General features: G+C 35.5%; 1 protein-coding gene across 5 annotated transcripts in view; it reads left to right on the top strand.

Annotated features, from left to right (window-relative positions):
* The window catches only part of RPN13 (regulatory particle non-ATPase 13), a 56610-nt gene extending 48950 nt beyond the window's left edge, over nucleotides 1–7660 (top strand). For all 5 annotated transcript variants that reach the window (XM_089831352.1, XM_089831351.1, XM_089831348.1 and 2 more), the window contains 6 exons: nucleotides 6292–6413; nucleotides 6519–6548; nucleotides 6647–6741; nucleotides 6837–6914; nucleotides 7030–7084; nucleotides 7289–7660. In XM_089831352.1, the coding sequence (XP_089687478.1) occupies nucleotides 6292–6413; nucleotides 6519–6548; nucleotides 6647–6741; nucleotides 6837–6914; nucleotides 7030–7084; nucleotides 7289–7476 (568 nt within the window). In that variant the 3' untranslated portion in view covers nucleotides 7477–7660. The remainder of the gene's footprint in view (nucleotides 1–6291; nucleotides 6414–6518; nucleotides 6549–6646; nucleotides 6742–6836; nucleotides 6915–7029; nucleotides 7085–7288) is intronic.
* Nucleotides 7661–13418: the final 5758 nt, after the last annotated feature.

Here is a 13418-nt window from a genome sequence, read left to right as displayed (position 1 = left end):
TTCTTTGCATCATGACTTTGAAGGTTGGGTAAATGTTCTTGTGTCCATCCATGCTGTAATTTTTCCCTGAAGCTGAAGCATGTTATTGTTCAGGTAACAAGGATCAAGTGGGTCAATCAAGAGTGCTCAACATTTTCTAGTAGTACGAGAGTTCTTGGTTGATGATATTTGAGACAGCAGACAATCTCCAGGAGAGCTATAATTTTATTTGTAATTTGTTTGCCTGGGACAAAAGCTGTTTCATTATGGGAAAAAATATTTGGCTGTAGTGGATTGATCTTCCTGATTATGAGTTTTGAGAATACACTGTAGGCTCTATTGCATTGTGCAATTGGTTGAAACTTGTCCATGTGTTTGATTTTGACAGCTGTGAGTTTGGAGATTATTTTGTATACCCACTTGCATTATGCAAGTGGTTAAATAATAAATACTGATATATGTCCTTAATCTGGACCAAACTCGTGATCAATACTAGGTGGAAAACTTTAACACAAGGCAACTTCTTTGTTTTGTTTTTATTCTTCGACTTTGCCAGGCAGTTCTGTTTTGATTAGATCAAAGATGTTTGATAAAAATAAGTTGGGAGACCATCTTGTCTTTAATGTTTTGTCTGATTGAAAGAATACAATGTTCCTGAGTTCCCATTCCATTGCCAGTTGCATTAAGATGTGGCAACTCTTGTTCATATTTAAATAATAAAATATCATAATTTTTTTCATGATTTGAATGCTTTCCTAATTTCCTTCAATATATATGAGTTTTCTTCAATTCATCGTAAAAGTTCAGAATACACTAACAACTTTTTTAATATCAAAAGTGATGTTAACAATGAATAGGCAAGAACAAAAAGTATTTCGGGTTAAGTATTTTAAAAGCTTCAAGTTCAAGGGTAATCATATTCTGTTATTTGCTTCATATGACGACTCAAACTGTTTGAATGGAGATGACGATGGATGCTAAGCTGGATGTGGAGTCCTATTATTCATAAGCTTAATCATCACAATGTTGGCTTGTTAGTTTTTTATTTTTCTTATGCAAAGTTGACTTGATATCTTTATCTTATATAAACATCAACTCAAGATACAGTTTTTATTGAGTTGAGGGATTTAGAAACAAGAATCATGTATTCACAATAATTGTTCCTGGAAAAATAACCTGACAAAAAATTTAAATTGTGAAAATCTGAACATTTAATTCATGCATTAAAAAAACTGGGGTTGTCTTAAACATATGATCAATTTCTTGTGGTCTGTACAGATCAGTGCGACTATGAATGGGAGGGAATAGACTTGCCCCAGTAATCTCATTGGTGCTACTCAGTAGTCTTTAAACTGCTAAGACATGAAGATGATTCACATGATTATACTAAGTTTCATAATGATAACTAATAGAAACATAAAGCTTCCAGGGGAATGAAATTAATTTAAAAGTAAGTACATTTGAACCAAATGAAAATTTAGCCAAGCAATGATAGAAGTATTTGATTTCTTTTATACAAATATTTGTTCAACCATTGTGTTTTGTGTACTTTGCATGGCAACCTTAGTAGCCCAAACAAAATCTGGATTGTGAAACACACTTGGAAGAGGTGGAGGGAAATCAGAATCTTCCACATCAGAGTCCAATGCCTTGCCCATCTCCTTCTCTCCTTCTGTTGACTCATCTACGTGCATGGTCTCTCCTGGTTCTTGAGGAGTGGCAGTTTGCTTCTTTTTCTTTGCGGCCTCAACAATAATGGCTTGTCAAGTTCTACAGATTAAGAGGTTTTCTCTTCTTTTGCCTCTTCAAGTAAAGTACCCATATGTGGCAAAGGCGTAGTGTTGGATCTCTTTCTCTTGTATACCTTCCCTTTCACCATTTTCAACGACTCTTGCTTAGTGGTAAGTTGGTACCTGCTTGGGAAGCAGACATGGAAGTAGATGTCATTTTGAATTTGACAAATAGTAGACTTCTTGGGAGCTACTGGGACTTCTTCCTCTTCCTACGCCTCTTCTTCCCAGACCGGGCCCTTGTCCTTTCCCTTGCCCTTCCCAGCCTTAGTTTTGACTTCATAAGCAATAGGCCTAGTATGTCGTATACTGTTACTGGCCTCAGGGAAGTTGCAGGCCTAAAAGTTGGAATGTTGACTTTGGACCTTTATCGTTATCAACTTTTAAGGTGCTGCCAGTTGTGGCCTTTCTAGTACATGATCTAATGGAAAAGGCTTCTTTAACCATCTCAAATTTAGATCCATGATATGCCAGGCCCAATGATTAATGTCATTGTTCTCTGATTTTACCATCTCGGCATTCTGTATTGTCTGCTTATAAACCTCATCCTTGTTGTACAAAGGATTTAATACATCCTTGGTACCCTTCTTTCATGCCTTTGGGGTACTCTGTCAACTCCAGATTCATCCTGTAGTAGTCCCTTATCCGGATGGACTTCGTAATCATAATGCAGTTTATCCAGTGGTCTTCAAGTTGAGGCTCATGTACATATGTCTTCCTTACCACATTTTTGAAGAATCCCACTGGGTCATATGTCGGGGATGGGCTTGAAATCATCCAATGGATGCTCATCCCATTCACAAGCTATAGTTCTGATTGCCTTCATATCTGTGATTGTCTGGGCCTTGATTGAGATGGGGAAATGCCAACAATGCTTCTTCTTGCCCTATATATTCTCGTTGGCATTCTCTAGCTAACAACCAATCTCAAGCAAAACCAATCTATACAAAGGATTGTGTGGGAGCTTCTTTCAGTATATGGTCCAAGTTGAAACTCTGATGTACGGTTAATGATGTAATAAGCTCTGATTTGGCACACAGGGGCAACAACTTCTACTGATAGCCTTTTTACATAATTACTGTCAATGTGACAGATGATTGTGAAGATGGAGGCATGATTCACAATTCTAAACTTTGGGCTCCCAACGTTGAGCTTTTCCTTCTTCACCAACAATGGATAGACAACGTGAGCCATGCCTGTGGATCATGAATTGACCCTCCTTTGGTGAGTTTCAGGTAGTCTGCCTTGTAACTAGTAGGTAGACTATATAAGAAGTCATATAGAATTTAGGATCATCTTTGACTGCCTGAATCTAGTCATGTATTTTATCACTGATCAAGGTTGCCCAATCAATTCCATTTCTTCTGCTTCTGATTTTCTCAATAAAGTGAACCATCCAGGGCTCCAATGCTTGTGCAGAGGGTATACCAAAGACTCTGCTTAAGAACACCACTGCCTAGCCAATGTCAGCTATTATAATACCCTTGGTGCATATCAATTTTCTCGAGCTGGACTCTAAGTACTTTTCAATCATTAATTTATATGCAACATCAATATTTTCGTGAAATCACTTGTTTGCACTTTCCAAAGTGATTTGTAAAAGCTATCTACCATCGGGATATGGAACACATCTTCTATGACATTAGGTCAGATATCAAGAACTACCTCTCCAACTGAATTCTTCATAACCTTCTCATTTTCCATGTAGTTATTTGTCAATGCTACGACCAAAATTGGGGACTGAACTGCCATTGGGTGCGCTTCCACTTTTACTAGACCAACTACTACCCTTGCGGTATGCATTTCTGATTTGTTACGAGGTTGAGAACACTGTTATAGGAATGTATCAAAATCCAGATTTCCAAGTTATGTGTCACGAATCTTCGAGTGATAGTTGCCCATCTTAGAGACAGGCTTGTTCTACTAGTCTTTGTATTTGGCTGGCTTTGGTGAAGACATGTTAACAAACCCTGCACAAAGGACATTTGTTAGCAATGTTTTATTGAAAGCATCAAACTATTCTACTAAACCATGAAAAATTGATTAGTACTAACTTAACGAATCCCAAAACACTAAGATGCAACAGACGAAACTGACCCAAAAAGACTCAAAAGAGTTTGGTGTGCAAAGGAGTTTTCATAGGCTGGAAGTGTGAAAAAAGGAAAATGCAAGTTTTGACCTGAAATTGGAGTTTTTGACATGTCAAAGATCGATGATCAGACAAGTCTGAAGGTTTGCATGACAACATTTGGATGTTGCAGAGGAATGAGGAGTGGCTGAATTAGTGGACTTTACGGGCTTGATAGAGTCCAAAAGATCGATCAGTCAAGGTTATGAACTTGATCAATTGAAGTAGGTAAACAATGAAAGGTGGAGCTGCGACATTGACGGAGAAGGCAGAGTTGTGGGGGTTGAAAGGTCTGACATTCCGATAGTTTATGGGACAGATATCTCCGAAACTAGGGGAAAAGATGGGGATTGCAGGGTCTTCAGATTGTCAGGCCAAAACGTTTGACAAGTCCAAAGACCTGATACTTGACAGAGATCAACAAACCCTAAAATTACCAGACAAAAATGACACCAAACCTAATACGAGACCAACCTACCTAACCAAATCTGCAAAAAAAATGAAAGAAGACTATTGAAACCTAGAAATTGAGTCCTAAAACCTACGACAAGTACGGAAAACCGTAAAGACAAAGGAAACCAAGGGCACACTTTTGCTCAACCTACCACTCCAGAAACCTAACGACGACCAATAATTCAAAAACACAAACAACAAACAAGAAGAACTTACAATGAAGAAATCCTAGTGTGAATATGAGGAGACAAACTTGAGCGCAACCAGCAAGAGAACTTTGGTACAGAGAAGGCAAAGTTGTTGAACAACAAAGGCACACCAGAGATTGAATTCCCAAACCAAATGATCAAAATGACCTCCCAAAACACACTTATATTGACCAAATTTGATGATGAAGTAGGCATGACCTGAATCCTGATTTTTGGATTTTGGAGTCTGAACTGTGACGACACTATTGACCTGTAAGGCAGACTTGCGAGGTTAGCCTTACCGGACATCTGATGTCTGACAAGTCCGACCACTCCGAACGCTTGTGGGACTTGGACAAAACAAGAGCAGAGCTTTGGATTTGCTTGACACAAATGTCTAACAATTCCAAAGGATCCAAAGACTTAAACCTACTAAAAAGGAAAACCAAACTGGAACATTCGGGGATATTAGGGTTGTGGACATCTGCTCCTCGGAGAACTTTGAAGGTCTGGTAAACCTAGGACTCAACAAAAAGAACAAAACATTGAAAACACACAAAATGATTCAAAAGACCTAGAAGGACCGATAGGGGTAACCTATGATTACACCCAACTATTGGGGACACTAGGAAGGTAACAAAATCTGAAGGTAACTAGAGAAAAGCACAAGACTCTAGAAGTGAAAAAGGAGGTCCCTGTTTCAGGCAAGTGCTTGAAATGGGGAATGTTGTGAAACCACAACAATAAACATATGAAAAAAATTGTATGAGCCAAGAGAATAAAAATATGATTTGGTCTTAGCAAGGTCATACTATTTTGGTTTTAGCAACAAAGAATTGATCTGGTTCAGTGACAAAAAAACAATTCAGTTTCAGCAAAATAAAGAACCAATTTGGTTTTAAACTTCTAACAATGAGTCAATTCAGATTTGTGAAGATTATTGAGAATATACTTACAAACATATTTTTACAGTTTTGGCAGATATGCCAGGTTTGAATCGCAAGAGCCTGAGCGACACTGTCAATAAACATTGCATGTAGGCAGTGCTGTTGCTAAAGGAGGCCCCTTACTTAAAGCTGTACACCTTTTTTGACTCTGAAAAATCTGAATTTTGTTACAGACCTCGAGAATTTGCAGTTCAATAATACAAATGTTGCTGTAGTTGTTTTGCTTCCAGTAGGTCAGAAGGTTGCACTCTCCTGCATTTATCATGGCTACATATCTGCATGCTAATATTATCAGCATACAATTGAATGGGTTAGTGAAAATATTCAGGGACCCTGGATCTCTTTGCCCGTTTAGCATCAAGAATTGGATATATGTGATGGTCAGTCTCTAGTGTTCCAGTGTCATATATTTTACAGGTTATGAAACCTGTCAAACAAGAAGCCGTCTTATGCTATTTATATACCAGGAGCTTTATTCATTGTTTTAGGATGTATGCTTTTATCTTATCGCATTTGGTGATACATTATTACCATCTGTTCACATTGTGTATTTTTTTAGTTTGTTGTCAACATGGGCAAATTTATTTGTGTGTTAAGTAGATCTCATCTTTCGCTGTCTTGGTTCCATGAAGGAAACTAATTTTTTTCCCCTGGTCTCATTCAAGTTTTTCAGGTTTCCAATTTCTTATTTTGATTTTTGTGCTCATTGATGAACATTTAAATACAAAGCTTAGCCTGAGCCTATGCTATCCTGACAGCAGTTTTTTCATGATTGTAATGCATTGTTTAATTTCTTGATCTTGCAGGGATACAAACATAGAAGGATCCACAATATCTAATTATGCTTTAACTGAAAACGTAAACCCAACTGCAGGAGCTGTACAACTCTCAGATTTGCAGAGAATTTTAAATAATCTGGGTCAATCAGGTATTGTTTTTGATTAGTTGTCTCATAAATAACATTCTGTATGCAGGCATTATTCTGTATAATATTATATAAAATTTATTCTCATCACCTTGTTTGTCACTGCAGAAGTGAGCTTAGCAGGGGCTCAAGATACAGGTACAAGTTTGAGAATAATTAGCTTTTCCTTATATTCACTTTAGTTTTCTTGCGATATTTAGATTGCCCTATTGACAAGAGAAGCTTCAATTGAACAGGGCCAAGTTTAGGAGATATTCTGAAGCCTGAATTAGTTTTGCCGATGGTGGAACATTTCCCTTTGGAAGATCGACTGACCTCCTATTTACCAGAGGTAAGTCAAATTAGGGCACAGTTGAGCATCTTTTTCAAGGAGCGTTTGATTCAGAAATTGGTAAAACATTTTTTTTATATTCAAGCATCTGGCAGGGCCCCTGGACTCGTGAAGCATTTGTGGAATTACTTCAAAGCCCACAGTTCCGCCAGCAAGTTGAGGCTTTTAATCATGTAAATGCTGCTGTGTTCTTATCTTTTGGGAGGTTGAAATTTCAAAATGGTCTTTTCTTTTTTCTTGCAAGGTATTTTAATCATCGACACCCATTTATTACATTGTAATCTGCAGGTACTTAGGACTGGCCGTGTTGATTTGTCGCAGTTTGGGATTGATCCTAAGAAATGTAAGCTGTTATTGTTATTTTTTGTCATAATATCTTTATTTTGATTTGTCATTGGAGAGTACTTGATAGATATTAAGTGCATACAAACGCAATATTGTAAATTTGTAGTACTTTCATCTATCAATTTGGGAGTAAAGGTTGATGCCAATGTCTGTTTTATTCAAAATGACATGTTCTGAATTTATGGATGAAATTGATGTGCAGATAATTTCACTGTTGTATCCTTTCTTGAAGCATTAGATGACGCTGTTACAAAGAATCCAGAATCAAGTAGTTCAGTTGATTCATTACCTGTTTCTGCTGAGGAAACAAGGCAAGAGGACAATAAAGACATTGATTATAGCCACCAGAAACAAAGTACTAAACGAGATTCAATGGATGAAGGTCACTAGCAAAAAAGATCACTATTTTTTATATTCTGTGAATAATTTCCCCCGTCCCCTCTCTTCATCCTTACCTCTAGTTCTATCTGTTATATTTGTCAGGAAGGGGCTAGGGACTTCAGAATGGTTTTTATTTTTACTCATTTGTATTTTAAATCTAATCCATTATCTCATTAAAGATCTATTGCAAGCATTTTTGGGTTTCTTGCAACCACAGAAGTTTCTGCTTGTCAAACTTTTGTGCTGACTAATTAGTGAATGGAATTACTTTGATTATTCACAATACAAGATGAAGGCTAATTTCCATTATATTTAGTTTTCATTTGAGGTACATATAGATGCACACTATGACTATCTGGATTCTTCTTTCTTAGGAAAATATTGGGATGTTTTGTGCCTTGGCAATTAGGGTATCTTTATCCCAATTTATTGTTATACTGTTTCAAGATGAAGTCGGCATTCATCTGGATTCAAGCTAGGGATGACAAGGTAGTGTATGGTAAGTTTTATATTTGTCGTTCATGGATTGAAGGCTAATCTTGTTAACTTCATACTATAATAGACAGGAATACGGAACTGGGAAGCAACTAACTCCAGCTTTTGTTAAGATCATAATTGAGTATTTGCATGGTAGAGGACTTGCATGAGGGCAAATTTTTGTTACTGTTACTTATGAAAACTTTTCATCTAGAATTGAATAATTAATCTCTATCGTTTATCTAGTTACATTGATAAATTCAAGGAAACTTTTCTTCTAGAATTGAATAATTAATCTCTATCTTTTATCTATTTACATTGATGATTTTAAGGAAAACCTATCTATCCTAAATGACAAATTCAAGATAGATGCCTTGAGATTGGTTTCAGTTGGCATCTTTTAGATAGATGTGTTGAAGATAAAATATGCTAGCTTATTATTTTGAAGTTGGCTATTTACTAGATTTTTGTTAACATGGCTAGGGAATTACACTCGAACCTGTATTGTTACTGAAGGCTATGCCTATCGGTGCAATAAGCCATTTTGCAATTTGATGACAGCAAGTTTCCAGTTTTGGTTTGTAAGTTATGGATTGAGAAACTCAAATTGAACTAAGAAAGATCTTGCTTTGGCAGTGGGAAAAAGGTCCACGGGGTTATGGTATAATGTCTGTAAATGCCATTTACATTTAGGAGACATACGATCAAGAAAAGATTCATATGATTAGATCACTGATGCAATGTTCTTCAGGCCTTGAGGTGTCCTACAAAGGCTTCAAATGTTGTCTCATTAAAAGGATATGATAGGCTCCCTGAGGACAAAATTGGCTGAGTTCCTTTATGGGTCTGTTCACAGGGCAGCAGGAGTTGTCCGAGTAGAGTGACCTTTGAGACAGGTTTGAGTGGCAGTTCTTTGTTGATCTCCAAGTAGTTCAAGTTGATCCAGGATAATAATAGGAAAATAAGGCCTTCTTGTATCTCCTTGGTAATATTTGGCCCATTCATCGCGAACATGAATGTGGGGATGCTTAAGCAAATCTTGCCCTATAATGTTTATATTTTTATGGATGTGTTGACCAATGCTGACAATTAATTAAGAAAATCTTGCCCTATATTTATGCAGATGGTATTAATGCAGAATCTCATACAGGGCTTTTTCTACATGCATTGTCACTAGTGTTGTTTCTTTATGTTTTTCAGTCAGATATTGAAAGCAAGCAAATGTCATGGGAGGATATGACGCTTATGACAATGCAACTCTTAAATGGTGTCTTTCTATATTCATTTGTTTTTAATATATCTAGCTTACAAAAATGTTAGTCTAGATGCCCAAGATAGTTTGCAGCTAGTAATTAGTTTCTAGCAAGTAAGAAAATCTTGCCCTATATTTATGCAGATGGTATTAATGCAGAATCTCATACAGGGCTTTTTCTACATGCATTGTCACTAGTGTTGTTTCTTTATGTTTTTCAGTCAGATATTGAAAGCAAGCAAATGTCATGGGAGGATATGAGGCTTATGACAATGCAACTCTTAAATGGTGTCTTTCTATATTCATTTGTTTTTAATATATCTAGCTTACAAAAATGTTAGTCTAGATGCCCAAGATAGTTTGCAGCTAGTAATTAGTTTCTAGCAAGTTGTGATGATTTCACAATGTTTAGAAATTAAAATAGAACTACGAGTGAGCTGCCCTATGTAATTTATGTGGAAATCTCCATGCATAGTGCGCTTTAGTGGTCAAGATTATTTGTTAATATATGCCGTATTATTGTTCTCAATTTACATTAAATGACTAGTATATTAGTAAGCACTAAAGCATAAATAGTAAGAATAAATGGGGCTAAAATGTGATGAACTAGAAAAATTCCAGCTTGTGGAAGGTGAGAATGCTTGTGATAGGCAAATTACAGGCTTAGATAAAGGTGATATGTATATGAACAGTATAAGGGAGCCTGTGCGAGGCTTGAAATATGTAAGAATAGTGTGTTGTAAGTCTTAGCAGGCTGCAAACTGATAACCACAATCAACTGGAGGCATTCATATTGCTGTAGCAATGTAAAATGATTAAAGTATAGTGATTTGGGTATATACCAATGTGCAAGGACATGGATGGGTGGCATTGGATGGCTACAATAATTGCAAGATGAACATTCGATGCTCTTGAAGTGCAAAATTGTTGAATAATCACAGTTTCAAATAGATCATGGAACCAGTCCTATCCTATCATGAACGTTTGAAAAGCTAAGATCATGGCAAGTCGTGGATGTGATCCTTATCATCTTGAGGTAGTTTACTATGCGTGAACTAGCATTACATGGCTTCACTCTATGTTTCGGAGGGGGCTCCTGTAGCACAATTTGTAATCTAACTGTTTTAACGCCTTTTGAGATGACTAAGGGCTGGTTAATAACGCATGAAACCTCAAGTACATAGGTGACATCTTATTTACCACCACAAAAAATTCGTGAATATTGTACGTCTACTCATCACTTTATTAGATATGAAATGAAAATTAATGAATAACAAAAGAATCATTTCATCAAATTTGAGAGTTGAAATTTTTGATTTTGAATTTTTTTCTTTTCTATATAGATGGCTTCTTTAATCATTAAAATTGGTACAATGTCCTTAACAAGTTTTGGCATGATTGCAGAACACATTTTGTTCAAGGCCAATTACCATTCTCAGCAAAACTACAAAATTTGAACATTTTATGTTACAAAGACAACTACACAAACCCATGAATTCATACTAGAAAGTTGCAAGAGATAAGTAAGGTGGCAAATAGAGTCGGCCACTTTTTCATTTAATATGTTACAAAATAAGTAAATTTGTTAGCAGTACATACAAACCCTCCTTTGTTTCCTCGTTCATAATTGGTAGTAGAAGAGCATCAAGGAGATATCCAACTTGCCATGGAGTATTGAGGTTTTATATGCTACTCCGTTGAAGGAGCTCGACGCATCATAAAGGATCTCGCATTCAATGGCAAGATGCATGATGGAATCCAAATCACTATGTTAATAACTATTAAGCTATCACACCACCAAGTCATTCAACACATACCTAATGCACTTGCTTTTGAAGACATGTATTGACGGGAATGCAAATCAGTGTAACACAAACATGAATATAAGCTAATGACAATAAATGTTTCTAGCATATAATGACCCAGACATCTCGTTGTGATATTTGGAAATTCAATAGGATTGGTAAATAATATCGAAAGTCATAACTCATAATTGACAATTATTTCTGTAAGATCCCCAAGGATTACCTTGAGGAATCCAACTTGCGACACAACCATAATTTACAAATTCCATTCAGTATTAGGTCGTTAAGGGGTAAGAAGTCTGTCTTCATTTGCTAATCCCAAATCTACAATCCTTTCCTAAGATCCAATGACAAATTATTTATTAAATTTATCCATATTCATACAAGTATATACTAATAAATAATGATAGCAATTGATATATTTGCATACTTAAGGCATAGAATATTTGAATGGCCGTATCTTACACTTCCCTCAGCACAATTCTGAACCGTATAAGAGCAGTTTTATCTACAATACAATCCACTAGATTGCTATCAAAACAATAATTTGGATAAAGAAAAATTCTACTATTTCCACTCTTGTGATTTCTATTCAACTTTGTTTGATAACTTCAGTATAAAATTAGTAAAATACTTTATTTAATACAGAGGGCAATATGAGGATGCAACTCTTCCCAAGCTTTGGCAACAATATGGAACACTGCTATATCTTATAGAGAGAGTCTTCCAACCGCATGTTAACTAGAAGACAAAGAACTTTTTTTATAAGCTTTCTAATTCAATAATTAGGTTTAAAGTCCACAAGTAGAATATCAGAATCACATATGTATATTCATCCCATTCAGATATTTGGTATTGTGTACAAATAACTATAAATGCCATTATATAAAGGTGGAGAAATTTACTCATTATCATGTTTTTGATTGATGAGTAGGAGATATTTTCTATAACAAGTCAAATTGTGATATTTCTATTAGAATTCAATTGTGTAGTTTTTGAATCAAATTCATTGACCCAGGTTTCATAGGTAGTGACTCACTTTCCACTCTTGTGAGAATGAATGGATCACTTAGCACTAATCACATCTAGGTCATGCTAACAATGGTGAATAATTAAGCCTTCTTAGGTCACCCATCCTAACAATCCCCCAACTCAAGCATGCTTAACCATTGAGTTTCTTCTAAGGTTAAGTCCACCACACTTGCTACACCATTTGAAAAACTTTCAACAAGTGTTGTGCCTTATGAACTATTCATTATAGAGCTCATTTAACACATCAATTGCGAAATAGAAATGTTTTTCATAGAAATCCAAATTGTTGTATTGTTATCAAAATTCAACAATGTAGTTTATGAGTCAAACTCATCGACCCATGTTTCATTTATAATTATTCACAATAACCCATCTTTCATGATAATGACTTAAACACTTAGCACTTAATTGCATCAAGGTGATGCTCATAGAGGTGAAGCATTGGACGCACCTTGAAAGTCATCTATCCTAGTACTACTCCAACTCAAACCCACTTAACCATGAATTTTCTTCCAATATTAAGCCCACTTAGCTTGTTACCCAATTTGCAAAACCTTCAACAAGTGTTGTGCCTCATAAACTATTTACTAGATTTTGATAGACGACAAACTATTTGGATCTTGCTAGAGGTTTATAGAGTGAGTTAACTTACTACCTTCAATGCTACCATTACAATTGTCATATGATTACTACTTCTGGATAAAGGTTTTCCATACAAGCATTGCTATCATTGTTTATAGAAAATATGAGCCTTGCTACACCAGCTATTAGTTCAAGAAAGAAAATTCTTAAACAACTATGGACATTATGCATATCAATAAACAAGGCTGTTCACAAAATTGCAAAGGTTTACATTTATATAAATTTCCAAGTATAATTTAACAAAAATCAATGTGGAGATCATTATTAGTGTGTTGATGTAGTTAGTCCAACAATGAGGAAACTAAGTTTTTTTATCATTATATAGAAAAAAGCATATAGATAAACTTAAAAAGATTTTAACAAGTAAAAGGTATTTCATTTAATTGGTTTTAATTTAGTCACATTTTATCCGGTTCTTAAGATTAACTTAACTATTTTTTTGGGTATTTAATATCTATTATAATTATTGAATTCACTCCTTTAGGGTTTGCATTGATGTTTTTACCTCCTTTATAGGGATTGATCCCATTGTAATAATTATTTTTGACAAGTTAATTCATTCTCATTCCTAAACTAGAATTTTCTCCAATTTTCTTGCACTCTTGCTTTCTAGGTTTTCTCTTGTATGTGGAAGGTATTTGCATGTAGGGGACTTTTGGGCTTGTGGGAATTCATATTTTATGAATTCTAATACTTATTCTAATATGAGATTAAGTCATTGTTAATTACTATAGCACAATTTA

The sequence above is a fragment of the Cupressus sempervirens genome, chromosome 5 (genome assembly GCF_028749045.1).
Source record: "Cupressus sempervirens isolate cs-2001-9-10 chromosome 5, ASM2874904v1, whole genome shotgun sequence".
Taxonomy (NCBI): Eukaryota; Viridiplantae; Streptophyta; class Pinopsida; order Cupressales; family Cupressaceae; genus Cupressus; species Cupressus sempervirens.
This window is presented reverse-complemented; position numbering and strand designations above follow the sequence as displayed.